A 25,505-nucleotide genomic window follows, 5' to 3' on the forward strand; every position below is an offset into this window, starting at 1 on the left:
TGTGGACCGTGATGAAATATTTCCTATGAAAAATACCTCTTAAATTTCTTCCCTGCCTTCTAAATTCCACACCAGCAAACGCTAAAGGGAAACGACTCCGGGACCCCGATGTTCGAGCAGCTGCGGAATCTAGTGGCCGCACAGCCCGTGGACAATAACCGGAATGATACGGGATTTCGAGCTCTGGCGGGGGAGTCTGGTGAGGTGGAGAGCGGGGCTCCCGGAACAAGGGCCCCCCCCGCCCCCCGCAGTGTCCCGCAGCCACCAGGCCCCCGCCCCGGGCCGCCGTCCCACTGGCTGAGCCTCCATCACGAGAGAGCCTGGAAGCCTCCCGTCAGCCCTAAGCGCGCCCACGTCCACGCAGGCCGCCTGCTGCAGCCCCCGTGGACTCCATCGACGACTCATCTTCTATTCGGGGCTGGGACCCTGAGCATTAGTCGCTGGGAGAGAAGCCTGTGAACTGAGCAAAGGGCAGCTGGGCAAAGAGGAGGCGTCCACGTTTGACCCTTTTGTGTCCCTGAAAAAAGACAAAAAGTGGGGGCGAAGGAGGGACTATTCCTGCCACTGACTTCCACTGCTGCGCCTACTCGGAAGCTTCCAGATTCTAATATAGTCTTACTAACATAGGGGAGAATAATTCATTCCCAAATAGGAAGTGATTGCTGCACGCTCCTCGAGGGCCGTTCAGCGGGTTAGCACATTGCCTCCGGTTCCTCTGTTATTTTTCCTTTGGACGCAAAATCGTGGATCTGTTCTCTGGACCCGTGTTTGAAATCTGCTGCATCTGTTCTGCACACGAGCCAAAACACACAGTCCAAAGCACACATTGTCCTAGGAAATGCAACAGGAGAATTTAGCTCACGTTAAACTCCAGCACTGTTGCTCCAGATGGAAGATTAACCACAAACGAAGCTACTCCATCACTGGAACGGGTCACGCTTTTCTTTGACTCCAAGTCAGATACTTCTTGGTTCACGTTGACCGAGTGCGCACTCAGGGTCACCGGGACCTCTCCCACCAATTGGTCCAGCACATCCTTAACCTGCACCTGTTTGTCAGAACAGTCCAAATCCACCTCAGCAACCCCTCACTACTTTTTAAAAAGCAGAACAATTCTGAAACGATTTTCCTTCCTCCCCACAAGAGTAAATTATTCATGTCTACTTCAATAAAGGGAAGTATGTTCTTAGATTATAGAAAAGCTTGATTCTATTTATTTTTAAAATATTTTATTTATTTGAGAGAGACAGAGAGAGCGAGCGAGCGCACATGTGCAGGAGGAGGGGCAGAGGGAGAGGGAGAAGCAGGCTCCCCGCTGAGCAGGGCGGTGGCCGACCACGGCTCTATCCGGGGACGCTGGGATCATGACCTGAGCCAAAGGCAGATGCTTAACCTACTGCACCACCCAGGTGCCTCTGTTATTTTGTTTTTATATGTGATATAAAATATATAAGAGAGATTTTTAAATCATATATATATATTCAATATATTATGCTTATGGTATTTTATTACATATTATTATATATTATCTATAACATACCTTAAATTATCATATGTACTCTAAAATAATATATGTTATAATATATTTATATGAAAGAAAGCTACAAGCTTGGCTAAAACTTGCTTTAGCTTGGCAAATCTTTTTCTCTTAAAAGCCAGTGACCACTTAAGCCACTCTCTTAAGACAGTGAGTATTAGATACATTTGAATTATACTAAAGTTGATTTCTTAAAGCAACACTTTTTTTTTTTTTTAGATTTTATTTATTTATTCATGAGACACACACACACACACACACACAGAGGCAGAGACACAGGCGGAGGGAGAGGCAGGCTCCATGCAGGGAGCCCGACGTGGGACTCGATCTTGGGTCTCCAGGATCACGCCCTGGGCCAAAGGCAGGCGCCAAACCGCTGAGCCACCCGGGCTGCCCAAAGCAACACATTTTTAAAGAATAAAAAAATAGGGGTGCCTGGGCGGCTCAGCAGGTTCAGAGTCTGCCTTCGGCTCAGGTCGTGGTCCCGGGGTCCTGGGGTCGAGTCCCACATCGGGCTCCCTGCCCAGGGGGGGAGTCTGCTTCTCCCTCTCCCTCTGTCTCTCTGATCTCTTTCTCTAGCTCTCTCTCAAATAAATAAATAAATAAATAAATAAATAAATAAATAAATAAATAATCTTTTAAAAAAAAGAATAAAAGAAACTACTGTGTTCTAGTTTTCTAAATTAGAGACAAGGAGCAACAGATTCCCTCTTAAACATATCATAGGTATTGCATATAATGAAATACATGACACTAAATAAAAGACAATTAGGAAGTCAAATGAACGTATTAACACTATATGGTCAGCATTTTAAAAAGGAAAAGTTGAGGGAGGAGAGAAAATATTAAAAGGGCAGGAGGAAGAAGAAAAAAAAAAAGAGAGAGAGGCAAGAACCCAGAGCCAAAATGGAAAGGATGGAGAATAATAGAGAGAGGGCCCGAGACAGGGTCATGGGCAAGGACTGAGACACAGAGATGCAAACAGAGAAGGAGACAATGGTGGGAGAAAGGGGTTTTGTTTTCAAGGAATGATATTTAAGGTTTCTGGAGAACATGCCGCCAAATAATTTTCAATGTTAGCATTCTTTAAAGTACAGGCTTACCGGGTTTCATTTACATCTGACCTAATGCAGTGCTTTTCAAGGGGCCGCCTATCGCAGGCCAGCTCCCCAAACCCTGGCCCCTGCTGGGAGGCAGCTCCCCCCACCCCGGGCCCAGGCGGCCACTGGCCCCTGCAGGGGGAGGTTTGCAGGCGCCTTCCCTCCGCGATCCCTCCTCCTGCAGGGTCCCTCCCGTTTGCCACCCTCATGCTTTCGGGACACAGAAGGCAACGAGCATATTTAGCCATTTTCCCTCTTTCGTCTACCTTGATAGAATATGGGATCCCAGGCTTCAGGAACAGAGGAGTGGCCACCAGATTCAGTTTGTAGGGAGACAGGATGTACTTGATGCCAGGAATTTCCGCCTCTTCAGAAAATCCACCTGAAGAAAGGACACGCGTCCCGCTGGGGTAGGCCGCGGGCCAGGCCCGGGTACCTGCGCTCCGTCCCACGTTCGCTGCTCATGGGAAGCGGGGGTCTGGCGGTGCAGAGGCGCTTAGCCCAGGAGATGCCGAAGCCTTCTGCCCCAGGCCCGCGTGCAGAGGCGTCCTCGAGGAAGGAGAGCTAGCGGGTTGGACTGAGGAGGGAGGGGACGAAGGGACCCCGCTTTCTGTCTGGGGCCTGAGTTTCAGCGGAATGCATACGAGGGATTCCGGACACAAGGAAAGGACTGGACACTAAGTCTCCCGGGCTTCACCTGCACGGTGCAGGGGAACGGAGAGGAATTGAGAAGACGGAGGAAGAGCGCCTGACGTAGAAGGGAGAGGCCGCTGGCAGGAGCCCATCCGCACCCGAGCCCCAGAATCCCCAAAGTCCTTTCCAGTGTTGGCTCCCTAGCACGCCTCTACGCACCCTGCGCCTCGGCCAACTGCGTGGACCACCTGGGATCCCAAAGACCAGGCCTTGCCCTCCGCCCTTGGCATGTCCCCTGTGTGGAGGGTGTCCCATTTCACCCCGTCTACCATCCCTGCCTCAAAACCCGGCCGGTCCCTCAAGACCGAGCATCCCCAGGATACTGTATGTGGTTGCTCAGCCATCGCCTAGGAGCTCCCCTTCCTCCGGACCTCAGTAGTACTAAGTACTTGGCTCACTAGAGGGCAAAGAGAATTCCTGCTCATAACCAAACTCTGCCTGCCTGCCATGGCTGATGCTAGCTTGCAGGCCACGTGAGTGCCGGGGTTGTACGTCATTTGTATCTGGAAGCCCGTATGCTTAGCAACACTCTGACTATCTCACAACTATAGCCTAAATGGAATTTTTTTGAAATAAATTGAGAAAAAGAATACAAGTAGAAAAGAAACATTAAAATAATGTCAAAAATAAAGGCCTGGGTAAAGAATATCATTCTCTAATATCTGTTGCTCATCTGGTATGTACGAGGTCCTCCGTAATGAATAATTACCGCAGTTCTTCACCCTAGCACCCGTGAAGGACAAATTTGACGAGGTGGAGGGGGCGGCATTAGGGATCATCTGGTCTAACTCTCATTTCTATAAACAAACAAAAGGACTAGTGTGGTGACATTAAGTAGTTCAAGGTGGTTTCGGGATTCAATATAAACCCAAAAACATAAAGAATATTAGTAACCAAGACACTAGAAGTAAGACAAGTCGACCTCATTTATAGTAATAATTAGTGACTGTTAAAAACAACTGGAGCTGAAAGGCACTAGGTAAGATTTGAAGGATGCTAAGAAAGTAGCAGGTAGGAGGAGGAGAGGGGAGGAGGACGGGGAGGAGGGGGGAGGGCGAGGGATAGGAAAAAGAATGAGAAGAGGAGTCGGGGGCGGGGGGGAGCTGACGCTTACACGGTTCTCCCTGCGTCACGTGTGCTGTTTAGCGCTTTGCAGACACTGACTCTCCGGCCGTCTGCGCAGCCCCGCGAGGTATGGGCTATTATGACTCACTTTGAAACACTGCCTCCCGTTTTAGAGAGATTCCTGAGGGTTACGGCTGAAACGGGCCTTGGGAGGTACTTAGCTCACCTCCATCATTGTACAGACGAGGAGACTAAGTGACAATACGGCCTCGTGCACGTGCGCGGTACTTTATCAGACTTTCTCACATATGTAATCTCATTAGATATTTATTCTCACCAGGTGAGAACACACTGGGTGCTAGATGTTCAAGGCAGGTATCAGGGTAGCAATCAGCCGGGCAGGTGCCGTGCCGTGTTCACACCTGGGGTCATAGAGACCAAGGACTAGCGTGCAGGGGAGCGCTACTCCACTACTAGTTTTTAAAGATATGAAAAGTCAAGTTTAACCAGGAAAGAAAATGAAAGACAAAAGACTTACAGAAATTACTAATGCTTTTAATACACTAAATTAAATATCATTCAAGAGAAAGTAGAGAACAGCTTACCTGTAGACTCTATGACTGTCACACCAATATAAAGGTACTTGTCGTTCAGATCTTCCAGACTGCTGTAGGACAGTTCTTTAATCGCCGTTTCGGAGTTAAAGGTGACTTGGGCAACTCCATTTATCAGCTTTTTAAAAGCAGGAAATGAGAGAGGTGTTTCAGGGAACTTAACAGAGAAAATGGACAAAATCTGCCTTTCCTAGCTCCTGACTGGCGGCGACTCTCAGGAATGGGAGGGTGAGTGAGCGTCTGCAGCTCAGGCCCGAGCGTCCTTCCTAACGTAGGGCCGTGGGCGCGGGAAGGGCCAGCGGGCGGCCCAGCCGGGGTGTGGGCCCGGTTTCCCATCGTTGAGTCAACATCCAGCTTCTGGGCCCACTTTCCAGTTTCCTTTTGCCCCCGAGAGTTTATTGGGTTTTATGATATTTAATTTGTACCTCACTGCTTGCATATTGAAACGGTAATTTGAAAACGCACAGTGGGTAGAGGGGGATGAAGTTAAGTCATATTATGTGATTTGATCATTAACCACAACAGTAAAATGGATTTTTGCCTCATTCTTTCTTCCAAGATTGAGTGGCTTGAGGCCAGGGATTTTGTCTTCTTTGCCTTCAAATCTCAGCGTCGAGCATAGACTCTTACAGTAAGAAGAGGTGTCTTCTGCTTTATACCCTGAATAAATAAAACTCTCTGGAGAAGCACAGGCTAAGTAACCGATGATACAAACCACACGAACGTGCAAGAGTGAGCGAGCGATGGGCGTCCCTTATCAGCTGAGGTGTCAGGGCAAGGTTGCGGCCCAAGGGGAGGGGAGCCGGGCTCTGCTCTGGGCTCCCGCGACCACAACCCTTCTCCAGGGACAGATAACTCCCCAGCGAATTCGATCACCACGAAAAGGTGTGGACACCTACTCCTTGCCAGGACCCAGGTTGGCTCGGGCCGTATAATGCGAGCAGCTCGGAGCCGCGGAGAGTATGGTGTAGACAACGACAGGGCAGGAGAGGAGCCGTCGCAGTAGGAAGGGTTTCCCGCTGTCCCCGCAGTGGACGGGTAGGACGGGGGACTCTTGCTGAGGCTGCTCCGTGCACCGTGGGACTCGGGCAGCATCCCGGCCTCCAGCCACAAACGCCCGGGGCGGCCACCCTCCCGCCTGCTGAGACACGGCAGGCGTCCCTGGACGTGGCTGGGCCCCGCAGGGAAGAGTCAGGCTGGGCACCGTGCTCCACCAGGGAGGCTCCAGGCCCCGGGTTCACAGGGCAGGGGGGCCGTCAGGGAAGGGGAGTCCACCCCGAGGCCGTCCCAAGGAATCAGCCAGAAGATGAAGAGGCAGAGGCCGTGGGGACAACGGGCGGGCGCGATCGCAAGTGGACGGGGCCGCTCTGCAAACACCCGGAGGCGCTAAGCTCCAGGAAGGTGCCCAGAGGCCAGGAGAGGGAGGGAGGCCGCGAGGGGGGCCGCAAGGGGGGCCTGAGGTCCTCCCTGACGTCAGGGTCCCCCTGAGGACCGGGACAGCCGGGACACGCTGGCTCCGACCGAGCAGCGACGGAACACCAGGCCTGGCAACGCCCCCCTTCGTGCAGGCTCCTCAGCCACGGGCGGCCGCGTCCTAGCGTCTTACCATTGTGTCTCGCATTGCTTTTTGCATCATCTCTTTTTGATCACTTTTTAAGTCGTCTCTTATTCCAAAAGAGATATACACTTCGGCCTCAGTGACGACCTTGTTATAAAAATATCTGCCAAACAATAATACCATAGAATTGCTTTGCTGACATGGTTACAATAACAACATCCAGACCCACGTAACAATTTGAAATCACATAAAGCGCTTGATAGACTTTCGAGTGCCTTCCATCCACTATTACATTTCATCCTCATAAAACTACAATAATAAAACCGAAGTGCGGATGTTTATTACTCTGCTCTAGAGGAAAACATGGACCTTGAGGAGATCAGAGGACGCAGGTCTGGGCCAGGACACGCTGCCTCCTCGGTGGTCCTGGTAGCCGTGGGGCTCAGCTCCCTATTGTCTTTTGTATCCTGAAAAGCAGCGTGCGATCTCGTAACTACATTTTTAACATTCTAACCGCGTACTTCCTTTTCAGTCTGGAATTAAAGTGAGGCTGAAGGAAACTTGCTGCGTGCCAGTAATACTATAGCAAGAGCTAACCTTCGGCACCGTGGTCTGAACAAACATAGTGTCTCCATTAAGAGGTCAGTTTCTAGAATTCTCTGTCAAATGCGCCTTTATGTTGGTTCAGACTAAGTAACGCTCCATCTCAAGCATAAATGCCAACAAGAAAAGCAGCTCAGGGGCAGCCCGGGGGGCTCAGCAGTTTGGCGCTGCCTGCAGCCCAGGGCCTGACCCTGGAGTCCCGGGATCGAGTCCCGCGTCGGGCTCCCTGCATGGAGCCTGCTTCTCCCTCTGCCTGTGTCTCTGCCTCTCACTCTCTCTGTGTCTCTCATGAATAAATAAATAAAATCTTTAAAAAAAAAAAAGTTCAGGGTAGTATCGAGGGCTTGAATTCTGAAACCAGCTGGGCCACACAACTTACTAGCCATGTGATCTTGGGCAAATTACTTACTGTTTATGTACCTCTGCTTTTTTTTTTTTTTTTTGAAATACGGGGGCAGAAATATTATCTGCCTCACCAGACTTCCTATTAAGTGAGCTAATATATACAGAATACTTAGAAAAATGCCTGGCACACACAGTTATATAAATTGGCTATGGTTGCTGATAACTACATTATATTGTCCTTTTTAAGCGACCTGAAGTTTTGGGGAGGCTGCTTGCAAAACCAGCTCTGCTTCTCCCCGACCCCACAGAGCCCCCACTTTTGTGGCCCCTTGCAGATGAAAGCTATGAAGGGAATGTTTCCTTCGGGCTGGTCTTATTACTTGCTGTGACAAAAGTGGTAGGAGTGAGGGGGCCAGTCCTGAGCGCAGGCCCTAGAGGACCTTCACGCTTCCACGCTCCTTCTCTGGGCATCGCTGTGACTACAGGCTCGTCTGCTGGATGATGAGGGACACACCAAGTCCAACTGTCTTTGAGACTTTAGTCAACTGCCAGCATGTGAGTACGACCTGCTGGGACCAGCCAGCCCCCAGGCCACCAGCTGATGGCTTGCAGGCGCACAGGTGAGCCCGCTGACACTCAGCCTGGCCCAGGTCAGCTGAACAGCCCCGGTGCCCCATAAAGGGTCGAGGTTTTAAAGCTCAGGCTCTTGAAGCAGCCACGTAGCATTAGCTGGCTGAGGAAGCCACAAGACAAGACAAGAAGTAAGGCCTTCCTATCTCGGTCCTAACGTCCTCAGTTATGCTGGCTCCTAAACACACACATTGAACTTAGAACTTTAGGATTTTTTTTTTCTGTGTGTAACCAAAAAAAGCTAAAATCAGAATTAAAGAAAGTTATAACAGGTAAGCAAACCACAGGCCGATGTCTCCTCAATCAGCCAATCCCAAAGTCATAGAAAACACTGCCAGTAAATCACAGAGCTCAGCAACATGCGAGTGCATGAGGTCAAGACAATGTACACCTCAAACGCACACAATGTTACGTGTCAATGATATCTCAGTAAAGGGAGGGAAAAGTCACACTTCTCACTTTGACAAATTGTCACCAACCAGAATTGGCACTCAATTTAGCTGGGTAATCTGAAAAAAAACAAAAACAAAAAAACAAAAACAAACAAACAACAACAACAACAAAAAAAGACAAAGAAAGAAACTTTTTTACCTTGCTTTTATAGTAATTTCAAAATTATTGAAGTCCTTATAGCCAATGAAACTCTTTTCTGGTTCTATTGAGATAGTAAAATGTGGCATCACTGAAAATAAAAACAAAGAAGCCATTTTACGATTTACATTAGAGTAGCCTTCCCTCTGGCGGTTACCCAAGCTGTGACGTCAACTCCACCTGCACGTCCGCCTGTCGTCGTCAGGATCGTCACCATCACTGTCAACCTGCGGGCGCCTCCCGCTCTGCCAGTCAGAGGGCTCTCCAGCTTTGTGTGCCAGAAGCTCCTTGCTTCCACTTTGATCACAGCATTTATTATAGGCGATTGTTTATTTCCTTCGCTAGCCTATGGGGTCCGTGAAGACAGAAGAGACCCCACGCTGTGCGTCTTTGTATCTCTCCCCCTCCCACCCTCTTCATGAGTCTTAAGCACAGTGCACCCTCCATGAGTGTTTACCAAATTGAAAATAGGAAAGGAAAACTCTTGCTCATTTGACACTTTCCTTTCATATCTCGTAGATAAAACCCATCCGGTCTCTACATTCCAATATAGAACTCGGACTCTAGTCAAGAAGGGAAAGCTTACAATTAGCTAAAAGAAAGAACACCCATGCAAAATTTAAAATAGGGCAGAAAGGAGGCGTTCTCTCTCTCTTTCTCTCTCTTCCTCTCTCTCGATTGCCTGAGAGAAAACAGTTTCACCTACTGACGTGGCGCTGCCTTCTCTTTACAGTAAGACCCTGCACCAGGGCGTATGGATTCTAGCTCTACTGGGTAGCTGAGCGGCTCTGATACTGTGGACAAAGAAGGACGCGGTGTAAGTGGGATCGTCGTCCTCAGATGTGGCGCGTGGTCTCCAGATGGAGAAAGGGGAATGCACTTTGCTGCCCTCGGTGCGTTTCTGTTGCCCGAGATGAAGGCGGGTGGGTTCTCTCCACGGAATGAGGTGCAGGGAACACTCCATCCTGCCATCTGATACCTACTTGCTATCAGCAGGCACAGTCCCATCAGCAGGGATGTCACAGTGAACGGAAAGGCACGAACCCTGTCCTTACTGAGCTCGCAGCCAAGCAGCGAAGACAGTGACAAGCAAATAATCACACAGATAAACACCTACGCCACAGGAATGAAAACCAATATATAAGTGCAGGGAATCCTTCCCAGGAAAGAGAAATTAGGAAAAGATTTGCTGAATGAATGGCTTTTTAGCTGAGACTTGAAACATGTGTAGGAGTTAGCTAGGTGATGAGGGACGGAAAAGTACTCCAGGCAGATGAACAGCGTATCCGAAGTTACCGGCTGGAGGGAAATAAGGGGATGAACAGTATAAAATGAGGCCCAAGGGGAGGAAGGCCGGGGCCAGCTTAAAATAAGGATTTTGATTTTTGTTGGCAAAGGAATGAGGAACAATTGGGGACTTTTCAAAAGTGAACTAACATGATGAGATCTGCATTTCAAGATTATTTTGGCCAACACCAAGTAGCTTGGAAGAGGAGGCGGCAACTAGGAGGCTTTTGCAGCCGGGCAGGAGGAGCCTGGTGAGGCCCTGGTGAGGGTCGCCTCAGATAGTAAGAGGTGGACAAATTCTAGATACACACAGTAAAAATACTTGGAGGAAGCAAGATCAGTTGGGATTACAGCTTATTGAGAGCCCATAATCTTTAAAGCTGTTTCAGTAACAAATATTTCTGGTCACTGTTTTGTTCGCTAATCATTAACATTTGTGTATCTATTCTCTAGATTATTAATAAATCTCCTGGAGGAATAAAAAAAATGACCTCAAGCAAAAAAAAAGTTAAATTTGATATCAGAATGCACAAATGCTCTAGTAAACAACTATAAGAAATGGAAAGATAAGCTATTTATATGTTAATTATTAGTCCATTAATACGATTGATTTCAAAATAAGAATATCTTAAATCTTCAGATAAATATATCAGATTTCTGAGCTAGAAGGAAAATAAGGGGATGCGAGCTGAACGAGGGGGACAGAAATCCAACAGTTTTTGTTCTGTCACTAACTGGGTGTAATGATCTGAGTAAATCGTTAGTCTTACTGGGTTCTGCTCACCTCATCTCTGCCTATTTAATTTTCTCCTAAAATCATAATTTTGGACGTTAACTCATCAGGCTCCATGGGTCACTAGGTCCCTCCCGGCTCTATGATGAGGAACACGAGTCCAGAGAGGCAGATGAGCTTGCTCAAGGGAACTGAGTGTGGGCGTCCCCCCACCTCCTTGGCCAGTACTTCCAACCATCCCAGCCAAGCTGTGTCATCGTCGTCCGGGGTGATCCTGCGTCCAGTCCACTAATGAGAAGCATTACTGGAAAAGCACTAACTTTTTACAGGTAAACTTTTAATTGTCACAAATTACCATATTCTTTGACTTCAAACTGTGTGGTTCCGGTCGTTGAAAAGTCCTCTTTATATTTAGCTCGGATTGTCCACACACCGTATCTGTGGAGACAACATATTTAAAATCATAGAAGTCATCAAATATTTTTAATTTGTCCAGAGGACATCTAATCAATTCCTGTTCTAATGAGGAAAAAGAAAGTAGAGATGTATTTAGCCTGAGTAATATATTTTATTTGTGCAGAGCTTTAAGTATAAAATAGAAATAATTGAGTGTTTGGGGGCTACTAAAAATTTCTTAGGAATGAGTTTTTCATATATTATTTTCTTCAGGTACTTTGTCTTAACATAGTCAACAGTTTTGATTTGAAGAGTTTATGAAACCTGAGGACTAACTTAAACCTGGGCCATAGTTATACTAATATAATACTAAAATCCATGGTAGGAAAAAAATAAAATAAAATAAAATAAAATAAAATAAAATCCATGGTAGGACATCCATACTAACATCTCTAGAAACACATAACATGTCAGACTTATCCAGATGATAAAGCTCACACCTCACACAAAACAAGTTAGGGTTAGAGACAAAGTACGGTTTGTTTAAAGAGGAAAATGACCCGAGTTTGATTAACAATCTTCATTTAAAAATATTTACTGAGCACTGGAGTGAGAACTGGAGATAAAAGTGAACAAAATAGAAGAATTTCTGTCTTTGTAGAGCTAACAGTTCATGGGGTTTCCAATTCCTACTTCACCATTTACCGGCAGATTGGGTTTGGGCAAGTTGCTTAACCTCATTTGTGCAATGAAAAAAATAATATTTATCTTGCATGTTGGTTATGCAATCAATACACTTAGTATTATGACTTTCATCATCATCATTAATTCAATGAAGATTCATCAAGTGCCTATTATGTTAAAGTGCTGAAGATACAACAGTGAGCAACACAAAGTAAAAAGGCAAATTAAAAAAGCAAACAAATAAGTGTGACACTGAGATGAGTGCCGTGAAGTAAATCAATAATAGAAGAGTTTTAAAGGGAGAGGGAGCACATTAAACTGTGCATCTAGGAATACCCTCTCTGAATAGGGAGCGTTTATTCTGTGTCCTCGAGAATAAAAAGAAGTCAGCCTTGTGAAGAGCAAGGTGAAGCCCAGAGGGGACGACATGTGCAAAGGTACTGGGGTAGCAAAGTAGTGATCATGAGCGGCCACCATGTCTGACACACAATCTGTCAAGGAGCAAATGGCATAAGATAAAGTTGGGTAATGGTCGGATAAACGAAAATAGTCACAAAACGGTAAGAGCAATTCTGTGCTATGTGCATGCAGTATCTTCAAGGAGTCTACAATTTTAAAAGTAAATCCCCAACTTCGCTCACGTAATTTCTAGAAAACCCTCCGTGAATTCCCTGCAGACAGCAAATGAACTGCAGACTCCCTTCCAGAGGGCAGAAAAATGACCGTGAGGAGATTCTGGTTCACGGGGTCAACCATTCACCAATGCACTTGTTTGTCCCGCCCGTTACGAGCTCCTTGGAGGCGGGGATGGGGTCACTCACTTCTATGCGTCTTGCACATGCCAGGATGTGTTCACCAAATACCTATCATATTGAATTCTGTCCAGACATGTCCTCAAATCCTTCAACATGAGGCCAAAACCCGACGTGGCTCTGAGGACGCTGCCCTCTGGGAGTCTATGCAGACAGACCACGGAGGATCGTCACCCCCAGAGCAAGGCGGGGGCCAGCCAGGCTTTTGGACTGACCGCCCGTTAGATCCCTTGAAGGGTAGAGGGTCGGTGGTTCTATGATGAAGAAAAGCCCAGGGACCGTTCTTGCTGCGGCCAAACTTTTATTTCTGTCTATAGAGAGGGCTGGAGGGAAGTACCGGGGGGTTGTCGTTTGCCAGAAACTGGGCCTCACTTCTCATTAGACTTAATTTTTTTTTTAATGTTCAATCTTACATCGTGTCCTTTTCATTTTTTATTTAGAGAGTTTTCGGGCCTTTCTACTCTTACTCATCTCATCGTGCCTGCAGCCCGGTGGGTGAGCTCCGGTGTCACGTCGTGTCAGCACGCAGGACAGCGCCGCACGAGGTCTCTGCGCCCCCCACGCGCCCTCGCTTCTTACACCCTTGGTGTCACCGGTGGCTGCACTTGGCTGATCATCTGCCTCACAACCCAAAGGTCTAGATGTGCTTTCTAGAGAAAATTTTAGCAACAAATACTTTAAAATACTTAGGGTTCGATGGAATCTTGAAGTCAGGAAAAGAGATGATTCCAGTATAATCATTTTCTTCTACGATGTCCACTTCTGATCCTTCGGGATCCTTTGAATAAAAACAAACAACCTCAAGCATGCAAGTCACATTAAGAAAGAAAATCAACTGATAAAAAAAAAAAGAGAGAGAGAGAATCAACTGATTATGTTATCTTTGACCTACGGAAGTGTTTACTGACAAATGTCTACGTCTTCGGATTAGGAAGGGGGGAGGCCGGAGGTGGGGAGCGGGAGGGGAGAGCATTGTTGAGCGCCCGGGACAGCCTTGCTCAATTATCCAGAAGACACGCCACTTCCTACTGTGTCACTAGAAAGGCCAATGTAACAATAATTGATGTTCTAACCAAACAGATGTGAACCTGCAGGCTTTACAGACCCCAGAATCTAAATTTCGCATCTGTTCAGTTGAGGTCTCTCCAGAGCAAATACCCTCTGAAACGCTTCTCCTGGCTGCGCACTCTCTACCTGTGAACCGTGGGCCCCTGAGCCCGAGGAGACACTGGGGAAGGTTAAACAAGCTTGAGAGGTTTCGCAAAGCTTCCCCGTAGACGCCCCTTTGTGTGTAGGCTTGAGAATGAGCCAGACGAGGTATTTACTTTCTTCGCACAACAGGTAGGGTCAGGGCGACCCTAGCCCGGGAATGCAGCACCGTGTGCCGTGACTGTGCAATTCGTGGCCGGAAGTTTAAGGTATTTTCCCTCGAGTTACAAAGGTCTATTCTGCACAAGCATGAGGCTCGCAGCTAACGTCTTCTGGAGGCCGTTCCTCATCCCTGCGGTCGATCACGCACAGTCCTTCCCAGATGGTCTCTCTTGAGCATGGTTTCCAGGTGCTTCTTGTATCGGGATTCCCTGCGGCTCTGGGGTCGGATTCCTCAATCCTCTCTTCCGAGGGGCAGCTCACACACGGTCCACTCTTCCTTGTGTGGTGCAGGGTTTTTCATCACTCAAGCTCAGCCAGGAGAAATAAAGAGCATCTGTCCACATCCTCTAGTATCTTCTGACAGAAAAACGGCATGTGAACTGTTGGTCTTCTTCATTCCCTTCATCGCCCTATACTATTACCTATACCCTATACCATTACCTGTACCCTATACCCTATACCATTACCTATACCCTATACTCTATACCATTACCTATACCCTATACCTCATAACCATTACCTATACCCTATACCATTACCTATACCCTATACCATTACCTATACCCTATACTCTATACCATTACCTGTACCCCATACCCTATACCATTTAGCCACTTTATTTGCTATCTCAGTTCTTAAGACCTTCCTGCCGCCGTTGGAAAACTCATGCTATTTCTTAATAGGACGGTCTTCACTATTTTTTTAAAACCCCGTGTCTATGTCTTTAATTGAAACCCATTCTAGGGATGCCTGGAGGGCTCAGTGGGGGAGCACCTGCCTCTGGCTCAGGGCATGACCCCGGGGTCCCAGATGGAGTCCTGTGTTGGGCTTCCCACAGGGAGCCTGCTTCTCCCTCTGCCTGTGTCTCTGCCTCTCTGTGCATCTCACAAATAAATAACATCTTAAAAATCCATGACACGACATGACATGACACAAGTTGTGCCCCAGGGCATCAGCCCCGCAGCCCGCTCTGCTCTCTCTGAGCCACGCGTCTGTCCCACCGGATCGCCGCTGCCTGCGCTGGGGGCTCGCCCCCCAGCACCCTCAGTGGGCGTGTCTACACTACACTCTGATCTTGGGTTCGGAGGAAAGACCTCGCAGCTGTAGGACAAGTGGGCACACGCTGACTGTTGCCGTGACCTGGGCAGCCCCACGGGCTTCCAGGGGCTCAGCGCGACCCTCCCCGCCTCACCCGGGCAGTCTGAGGCCGCCCCCTGCACTGCCCTGCTGAGGGGCCGCCTCCTCCTGCTTCCAGAGTCTTCTGCAGCAGCCCCGCCGGGGCCTTCCCTCCTGGGTCCTGTCCCTCAGCGGCCCCGCAGTGACTCCCTACAGCCTGCCCCAGGAGCCCTGGCATCGAGGCCCACCTGTCCGACTGTCTGGCCCTGGTCTAACCTTCAAATCTTGGCCCTGGGCTCGCGGGGACACCCCTGCTCTGCGGTCGGGTGGTTTCCCCCCTCCGACCCCCTTGGTCTCTCTGGCCCTCCCTTCCCGCAACCCGCCCATGTTCCTCCTCTGCTCTCAGTTCTACTCATTGTTCCAGGCCCAGCTCCCGGGTCACCTCTGCCTTGATGTGTCCCTGGCCTCCCTAATGTCTTCTGGGCCGCCGGGGTTCGTGGGGGGAGCTGCAGTTATCAACCACAGCCTCGGCACACTCACGTCACTCGGTGTAAAATAGTCGGGTGTGGAAGTCTGCGAGGGCCTGTGGTGTTCGTGAGCTGTAAAGCATTCGGGGTCATCCCTATACATTCCCCTTTTTACTTGGGGTCTGGGGAGGTTTTCGTCGTATAGGGTTGTTCACAGGAGAAAAGGTGCTGCAGCCTTTAGGGAAAGACCATAGGTGATAAACCGACTCTTAACAGGTGCACAGCTATTTCCCCCAGAAACCATACAGGGTCGTAACACGAACTGGGTAAGACCTCGGGAGCTTGCTGCGCGTGTGCACGTCACTCTGTTATGCGAGTCTCAGCTGATGAAGGGCTGCTAACTGCTGACCCTTATTTTACCGTCTGACACTATTTTTCACACGTGTTAGTATGTCACTAACCTCTGAGATTCCTAAGTGCAAGGGCCCAGACTGTGATTCTTTATCTTGAATTATACAAACCAAAAATCTCATACGTAATAATTAACATTCAGCCAATTCTTAGCAATTGATGGATGCTCTTTAGGAAAGAAACAGTGAAGGATATAAAGGATTTCATTCAAGTCATAACTTGCGGAAAGGTAATTTTCACGAGCTTTTTGCATGTATCTGTTGTAGAGGTATAGACTCAAATGTTACAGAAGATGTTAAATAACCGTTTACCCAACATTGATGAGTTAGTGTGACGGTAGGGCAGCGTTAGGGGACCATGCAGCTTATCCTGAGGACAAGTTAAGCTGTTATTTAAATAAATACCATACTTACTATGTAAGTCAAGACAGTTTCTCTTTTGGCTGGCTTCAAGTCATCATTCAGTGAGTAAACTCTAACCTTTACTGTAAGAACAATTGATAGCATCAAAACCTCGGCTAAACACGGGGTATTTTGATTTTTTTTTACAATGATCATCCTTAAAAGAGATGAGTATACTTTTTTAAAAGTCACAAAAAACAATACACAAAAATTCATATTTAAAGGAAAGAAAAACTTAGTTTACAGACATATAAGTTACTAAAGATGATTTTCCTTTGAAGAGAATCCTCTTGGATTCCTTTAAAGAGCCATTTTTTCCTAGTGGATTTAAGTACAGTCCAGTTTATTAGGACATATTTCCATACAACTTTTTGGGAACACACATTACGCCATGGTTTACCGAGAATTTCATTATAGCAAAATAGTGATCGCTACCATATGGTTATATGGGAATATAATATATTGTCTCCTATTAGGATTGTAGGTTTTAGTGGAAAATCAGTTTGATTTTGACATTACACACCTTTGCGCATAGAAAAACCAGCAAGGCCCCAAAGTGTCCCGTATTGTCGCTGAAGGCAGCTTTGAACTGTGTGGTTTTGTTAGATTCATTGAGCCGAATCCGACCATTATTGCATCATTGTTAAATGAGTAACGGCAAGAGCTCAAGAACAGTTAGTTCTCTCCGTTTCTTTCTGTCCATTAATAGGTCCCTGCCTTTCCAACAACGGCCATCTGCTTAGAATTGAGCTCTTAGCTGCCTGAGACGTGCCGATCCTTCCAGCCTGACACACTGTGATTTCTCTGACATTCATTACTGATGCTCAAGTCCTTTCGTGGCCAAAACTTAACTCACAAAATAAAATTGACCTGGAGCCATACGCCTTTTAAAGGGTCAGTATTGGGGATCCCTGGGTGGCTCAGCGGTTTGGCGCCTGCCTTTGGCCCAGGGCGTGATCCTGGAGACCCGGGATCGAGTCCTGCATCGGGCTCCCTGCTTGGAGCCTGCTTCTCCCTCTGCCTGTGTCTCTGCCTCTCTCTCTCTCTCTGTCTCTCATGAATAAATAAATAAAATAAAAATAAATAAATAAAGGGTCAGTATTATGGAGAGCTCCACGTAAGAAGTCACAGTAAACTCTCCAAAACTGGTTTCACTGAGACCATAAGGTCAAAGCAAAATGTTCAGCAACCCGCCCCACGCACACCCTGCCTCCTCCCTCCCCTCGCTCTTCCCCACCTGTGTCCTCCCTCCCGTATTGCAGACACACCCGGTTCGTCCCCAAGCATCACCGAGATGCGGCCTGGCCCGAGGCAGTATGGCCTGAGTGAAGAGCTGGGGCCCAGGCGTTCAAAACTTTGCTTTCACTCCCACGCCTACTACTTCCTGGGGTCCTGGGGTGGGGACTCCGTCCCTCAGAATCTTAGTTCCCTCATCTGTAAGAAAGAGTGGCTCGCATCTTGCTTGATGAGAACTAAATGAGACAAGGCTTTCACACTGCCTGGTGCATGACAACCACTCAACAAATGCTTATTATTTTTGTTTTAGTATTACTATTTCTATGACGACTACTCATCTACCTTCTAACCCGGTCTGTGTTGAGATTAGAAAATTCACCTTGCCTCTCTGTGTCTATGAATAAATAAATAAAATCTTAAAAAAAAAAAAAAAACAAGAAAATTCATCTTGTCTTCATGGCAACAGTGTGCCGGAGGCAACATCAAGAGCATTCCCTGGTGCCACAGATAGGCCTTATTAGGCTTTTAAAAAATGTATTGAATGGCTCCTCCGTGCAGGCGCTGTGCTGGACCGGGAGGCAGGGCGGGGGGGCGACCCAGGGAAGCCTTCCAGGGGGTGGAGGAGAGAGCAAACCCACGCACATGAGTGCACACAGCCTGGCTTCCCGAGCACAGAGAAGGGGGAGACTTGGCGCCGTCAGAGAGGCCAGGCCAGGCTGCTCCACGGGTGACGCGGTGACACGTAAGGGTGCAGCAGACGTCAGCAAGGCCAAGGTGGGGCTGGCGGGTGAGTGCACCAGGCCTCGCGTGGGGGCGGCGAGGAGGGATAGAGTGAGAAGGCAACGAGAACAGGTCAGCTTGGCTGGTTTCCACAGACAGGGAGATAGATGGTGACTGATAAAGCTGGGGGGAAAGCGGGACACACACTGCATAGAATTGGAGGATTTGGGTCAATATTCTAAAGTCCTTATCCCTCAAAGCCTTGGAGATTGAAGCCTTTACCCTAAAGGTGCTTATACTAAAGAAATCCCCCAAGGATCTTCAGATTAAGTGGGTGGATTAGGACCTGGGAGCTCCAGATAGCAAGGTTTAACCAATTTCTAAGAGAACTACTTTTAAGTAATTTTTTTTTCCTTCTTCTGCGTAAATAAGGCTCCGTGCCATCCCACAGATCAAACAGTAGGGGAAAGCACCTTCCCAGTGCTCCCCTGCTCTGGGCACGGGTTCGGGCGCTCGGCCCGTGTGAAGTCACCGACCTCTCACAGTTCTGGGAGGGGGGTTCTCTGACTGTCTCTGTTTTACAGAAGAGGAAAGTGGGGCTCGGGGAGGTCGAGTAACAAGGGGTAACAAGGGCAGGGGTGCAGAGCTCAGACAGCCGAAGCTGGGGTCTGGACGCAGACACTTTGGCCCCGGAGTCTCCAACCTTCTAAATTCGTCCTTTAATAGAAGAGGAGGACGCGGCCAAACATACACTAGCTTCTAGGGCTGATCGCGGTTTAACGGGCCTGGCCCCACGGGCTGCATGTGCACACCGAGTCCTCCTGGAGTCAGAGACGGTTCTGCTCCAGCAATGACAGCGTGGTCAGGCTGAGCGACGTCCCTTCCCCTCGGGGCCCTCCCGCTCCGAGCCCAGAACAGGAGCTCCTGCTGCCGCGCGGCCCTCCGCTCTGTCCTTCGACCTGCACCCTCGCCAGCAGGTAGCAGGGATGCACCGTGGGAAAGGGGCTCCGGAGCCCACCTGCCTCCCGGCCCCAGTAGCACTGGGAAGCTCCCTACGCGGCCCCCACCGTGTCCTCTTCCAGCCCTGACGTGCCCCACAGTGATTGTGAGCCAGGGAGATACAGGATTCAAACGACTGCGCACAAGTGACCGTGTGTGGGCAGCTTTTACACTTCACTGGGCTTTCCCTTTGGCTCACTGGGAATCCGTCCAGCCGTGTCTCAATCACACAGCCCCGACCGCTATCCCCATCCTGCCGTTTCTCCCACCAACAGAACTACGGACACGAACATCTTCTATTAGAAACTTTCTTAGGTAGGTCCCCTTAGAACATTAATATCCACTTATTTCTGTGACCCAGATTATTCTTGGCCAAAACCTCTGATCCCTTAGGGTTGGATTTATTTTCTGAATTAGAGGAATAGCTCCAAAGTCCAAGGAACCTTTTTTTTTTTTTAAAACATGAATATGGCTCTATGATAAATTATTTTCCCGCTGCCAAAATTATATTTGCAATTACATCTTATGTTTGTTTAATGAATAAGATATAACGCAACATTTCACGATTTTTAAAAAGCTTTTCTCTTCACGGAAATAACCAGTGGGACAGATAATATAATTGTTGATTTTGTAGTTTCCATATGCATTTAAAATTTATATTTAAGTTTAAATTGCTCATTTCAGGGGATCCCTGGGTGGCGCAGCAGTTTGGCGCCTGCCTTTGGCCCAGGGCGCAATCCTGGAGACCCAGGATCGAATCCCATATCGGGCTCCTGGTGCATGGAGCCTGCTTCTCCCTCTGCCTGTGTCTCTGCCTCTCTCTCTCTCTCTGTGACTATCATAAATTAATTAATTAAAAAAAAATTTAAATTGCTCATTTCAAAAAAAATAAATCAATTGCTCATTTCACAATTTCTATACAAATTTTAAATTAAAATGCTATTTATAAATGTAAAAGTCATTGGGAGTTGAGACTCTTTGAGCAAGTTAGAAACTTGTCTCCACTTAATTTTAAGTGTTGAAAATCTCTACAATATGTCAATCACCCCTCTTCTCCACCAGAGAAAGAAGCATCTTATATCCTACCTGACTGTTGTGGAGTGTAAATGGGTTTGTCTGTATGAATAAAGAGAAATCCATTGTCATACGTTATTGGCACTTTTTTTGATTTTGAAAAATGCCTCGATACAACTTCCAAATACACATGTGAAACTGGGCCTTGTCCTCCAGACAACTGTTTGGGTTGTATCTGTAAAAGAAAATGTTGACGTTTTAGAGTATAATTTTTAGGTTATAAAACATGTTGATTTTCTAAACACCATGGTCATCTCATTAGAACAACAACAACAACAAAATGAGTATGTGTATTTAACCATTTAACAAGTAGTACAAAAACCAGAATAGTGAATAAATTCTACCCAAAGCCTGTCAGTGTCAAATATCATAGCCAATATTTAGCTTTAAGCAATTAAGTCTTTTAGTTTCCATGTTTCCTAGATTTTATATACATTTAGTAAAACTCCTACAGAAGCTTCTTCACAAACTTTCACTCCATCAGCACTGAGCTCATGCCGTCCACTCCCTCAGTTCCACATCCTTATTGATGTTCAGAACACGTTGTACTCTATCTCCATCCCTCTCCTCCCACTGATTGAGCCACATGCTTTCTTATCTCACGTACATAATTGTAATTATCCACTTTACATTGCATGACATACACATATAATACATAAGGAGTAATTTAAAAAAGTGTTTCTATGAAAACTCAGGCTTTGGAAACATGGGATCCAAGTTAATCACTAAAACCAGCTGCTGTGGAGCCAAACGTGTGAGAACGCAGTCAAAGTTTGGGAGAAGGTAACAACCTAGGGAGATGCTGCACTCAGACTGCCCTGCAAGTGTCTTTAAATCTTTCTCCACTTTAAAGGAACAGAAACTGTGAACAAAGATGATTCATTAAAGGTATGACTTGTAATAATAAGATGTGAACCTCCAACGAGGGGACCCTCTTTACAGAAAAGGCCTTGGCATAACCTCAGACAATTGGCAAACAAAGATATGTTATAAGGTTGAGATAAAATCAAGTGCTGAGGGATCCCTGGGTGGCTCAAAGTTTGAGCCCCTGCCTTCCGCCCAGGACATGATCCTGGGGTCCCGAGATCGAGTCCCACCTCGGGATCCCTGCAGGGAGCCTGCTTCTCCCTTTGCCTGTGTCTCTGCCTCTCTCTCTGTGTCTCTCATGAATAAATAATAAATAAATAAATAAATAAATAAATAAATAAATAAATAAATAAATAAATATTTTTTAAAAATCAAGTGGTAAAGATAGGCATCAAGTTTTGATTCTCTATTTAATCTTCCAGTTGATTATCTGAGTCTCCACGAGACATGAGAACTTTCTACGATGGTGAAAACTTTCAATATCTACGTTGTCCAACACAGCAGCTGCCAGTCACATGTGGCTACATGAGCCCCTGGATGGAGCTACTATGAGTCATGAACCGAATTTTTTTATTTTAGTTAAATTTGATTGATTTAAACTTAATAGTAACAGCACACTAAAAATCTTAGTGACATCGGAGAAGAGTGTCCACTGAAATTAATGGGAAAATTAATTTTAATTCTTAATAAATCTAGTAAGTGGAAGTATTTAAGAAATTCGAGCATTTACAATCAAGAACATACATGCAAAAATTCTTGCATTTGGTTAGAATTTATTCAGACCAGTGTTTCTTAAACTTGAATAATACACAGACCTCTTTTAAAGGATGAAATGTTCTGGAGGATTCTCAGTGCTGACTTCTAATTATTTATAATATAATAAAAACTAATTATTTTTATTATAAAGTTTCTTTTTTAAAAAATATTCTATTTATTTATTCATGAGAGACACAGAGAGAGAGAGAGAGGCAGAGACACAGGCAGAGGGAGAAGTGGGCTCCTCACAGGAGCCCGATGCGGAACTTGATCCCGGGACCCCAGGAAACACCCTGGGCTAAAGGCGGTGCTAAACCACTGAGCCACCTGGGTTGCCCTAAAGGTTCTTAAATATGTACAAACCTAAGACTAGGTTTCATCTTCTTCTCCTTATGAGTTTTACATAATCAATTATAAAACCAAAACAAATTTACAAAATAAATTCAAAATACTAAATATCAATATAATTCTAATCTTAAGCTGTTTTAAAATTTAAAATTTAAATTTCTTTCTAAAGAGCTCACTTTAAAGAAACATTGGTCTAAATGAACCTCAGAGCCCCTTCTAAGTCTAGTAGTGTTTGATTTTTTGGGTTTTTATATTTGAACTTATATCAGAATTTAAAACAGTATTCTGAGTATGAAAATAATATTTTGTTAGGATTTTAAATAAGAGATGTGTTGCAAGCCCTTCTCTAACCAAGGTACACTATAGTCTTAATAGAAGGAAAAGTTATTTGATCCATATTGTTCTTTATATTAACTACAGGTTGTCAGGATGAGCTATTCACTTTAGTAATCAATAATTTTATTAGTTTTGGAAACAATAATTGACCAATATTAGAATTTAAACTAACAAATGTTTAATAGCATCCTTGGGTTTTTGTAGGCGATGCATTACAGATCAAGATGCATATTTGTATTTTTCTATTTCTTTATAATGATAATTTTCAGAGAGAATAAGTATTTTCAATTCATTTCCAAGTGTTTTTGCATTAGTATAATTTTATGTTCCAATATGAACATTATAATTTACATGCATCGCTCAAAAAGTAGACACAACTCTCCTATTTAGAATTTTCTGTTTCGTCCATATTATCATTGGTGACTGACATCACTTAATAATCACACAGTGGTGAGGGATATAAATGGCCAGATCTCTACGTTATCAACATTCAAACTTGGTACACATTTTATTGAGAATATTCTGTACGAAAAAAAAAAGAATATTCTGTACGTATGAAGAAAATGAATAATAAACGCATACCGTCAAGACCACATTGTTTTGGAATTTATTTTCTGGGGATAAAGTAACATAGCCTGAAGAGTAACTAAATTTTCTATCAGGATAACTTTTAATAGAGATTGTTGCATCAAATTCTTCAGTATATCCATAAACTTGAATTACAACATTTTCAGAGGCTCCAACACGGAATACTTTTGGTGCTGAGATGACATACCTGTTGAAATAGGAAAAGAGTAAGACCAATATCTGAAGGTGATGTGTCTTGTTATAGTTCTGATTTTTTCATCTCACTTGAGAGATTCAAATAGGCAGATTTTTTAAAAGTGATTATTTTTTAAATCAAAACTTACTTGATTTAAAGAAGTAGAAGTTTCTTTAAGAAGAGGAAGTAGCTTAAAATCAAGACTTGAGAAACAGAACTGGAGAGTTAGCTAACATTTAGAAATAACAACACTTTGCCTGAGCTGCTGCCGCAGAGAAAGACTTTCAGTGCTGTTGACTGGAACATGCAAATAGGGCCAACGTTTTTGCTCAATGAAGAAAAAGGGCAAAAGGCCCCAGGGCTGGAGTTGCAGCCCTGTCATGTACTGGCTGAGGGGCCACGGTAAAGTCACATAGTGTTTCTAAGACCAGAATGATTTACCTGTGAAAAAAAATCACCTTCTTGACCAGCTTGCACTAAGGAGGAAGTGGGAACACGTAAATGAAAACATCTATAGCATGCTTCCCACTCGGGAAATGTTAAGATGCATTAATTTCACCAAATAGTTAAAAGGAAGTTATCTTAGAAGTATCGTGTTACCCTGAGTGGGTAAAGAAAAGGACACGGTAAGAGTGAGCTCGGGATGGCTTTAGAAATGCAAGGAGAAGAATGGTAACAACCGTAGAGGACGGCGATGGTGCTGCTGAGTGCCCACGGAGAGGCCGCGTGAGCCCTCAATATTCCACTCTTGATTTTGGCAACAGGCCAGTGATGTAGACACTAAGATTACTCCCACTTTGCAAGTGAAAAGAGGATAATTTGACCAAGGTCACATGCCATATAAGTGAATGAGGCAGCACCTTATATTCAGGTCTTTCTCCTGGTCGTTAACGTGTTATGATTGAGGTCAAGGATATAAGCTATGTTCACATCCATAGGCTCTTATTCCCAGTTTCATTTTTCATGTGATTTATACAAGAATGGAAATCAATCTATAGAAGTCTTTGAAATAACATTTAAAAAACGTGTGATTTTCATTGTTTCATTAAAAGAAAACCTAAAAGTATAAGCGAGCTTATTAATTAAATATCATGGAAGTACCTAATTTGAACAGTGAGAGCTACATGTGCTGTTACATAGGAAGAGAGAAGTGTGTTTCAGCCCAAAAGGTCACGGTGACTAATCCAAGTGGCTGAACAGGCCTGGGCCCCGCGCCACTGCCCCCCCGCCCCCGCACAATTCCTGCAGGCCCTTGTGAACTCATGATGCTAAAAAGTCAGCAAATCTTCAGGAACAGGGAAGTTAATTTGGAAGCAATTAAGTCTCTTTAAAACATCTGGCTGTCTCCTCTGTGACAAGTAATTTAGAATCACTTATAAACAAATTGTAGAAGAGGGAAAAGAATCTCCAGACTTCCAACCATCATCTGAACTTGCAGACTAACCCAGGAACAGCAGAAAAGGAGAAAAGCTAAGCTTTGCTGATGAGCTACATTCCCGAAATCTTGCCCTGTGCTAGGCACTGTTTGAAGGACTCTGGATATATAAACTCACTGAACTGCTACAGCCACTCTGTGAGAAAGGTCTTATCATTACTCCCATTTTACAGATGAAGAGACTGATAATTAAGCAGCCCAAGGTCACACAGTTACGTTACAGAATTAGGAACTGAACCCACGCAGCCTGTTTCCTGAATTAACAATTCCAATTGCTAGACTAAACTGGACTTAGCAAGAGCTTTGCAATCCGAAAAATCTTTTTTTTTTTTAAAGATTTTATTTATTTATTCATAGAGACAGAGAGAGAGAGGCAGAGACACAGGCAGAGGGAGAAGCAGGCTCCATGCGGAGAGCCTGACGTGGGACTCGATCCAGAGTCTCCAGGATCACGCCCTGGGCTGCAGGCGGTGCTAAACCGCTGCGCCACGGGGGCTGCCCGCAATCCGAAAACTCTAGGGGGAAAAAAGCTATTTTAATTTCAGCATTCTTATAAG

At 45.8% G+C, this 25,505-nt stretch overlaps 1 protein-coding gene across 2 annotated transcripts in view; it reads right to left on the bottom strand.

The window, feature by feature from the left end:
* The window catches only part of C5 (complement C5), a 75,273-nt gene that overhangs the window by 47,997 nt on the left and 1,771 nt on the right, over positions 1 to 25,505 (bottom strand). For both annotated transcript variants that reach the window (XM_077913127.1, XM_077913128.1), the window contains exons 2-11: positions 23,333 to 23,525; positions 20,456 to 20,618; positions 16,427 to 16,497; positions 13,335 to 13,426; positions 11,112 to 11,194; positions 8,737 to 8,827; positions 6,616 to 6,730; positions 5,001 to 5,127; positions 2,904 to 3,019; positions 863 to 1,048 (exon numbers count right to left, since the gene is read on the bottom strand). In XM_077913127.1, coding sequence (XP_077769253.1) covers positions 863 to 1,048; positions 2,904 to 3,019; positions 5,001 to 5,127; positions 6,616 to 6,730; positions 8,737 to 8,827; positions 11,112 to 11,194; positions 13,335 to 13,426; positions 16,427 to 16,497; positions 20,456 to 20,618; positions 23,333 to 23,525 — 1,237 coding nt within the window. The remainder of the gene's footprint in view (positions 1 to 862; positions 1,049 to 2,903; positions 3,020 to 5,000; positions 5,128 to 6,615; positions 6,731 to 8,736; positions 8,828 to 11,111; positions 11,195 to 13,334; positions 13,427 to 16,426; positions 16,498 to 20,455; positions 20,619 to 23,332; positions 23,526 to 25,505) is intronic.

This window comes from Canis aureus, chromosome 10 (assembly GCF_053574225.1).
Source record: "Canis aureus isolate CA01 chromosome 10, VMU_Caureus_v.1.0, whole genome shotgun sequence".
Taxonomy (NCBI): domain Eukaryota; kingdom Metazoa; phylum Chordata; class Mammalia; order Carnivora; family Canidae; genus Canis; species Canis aureus.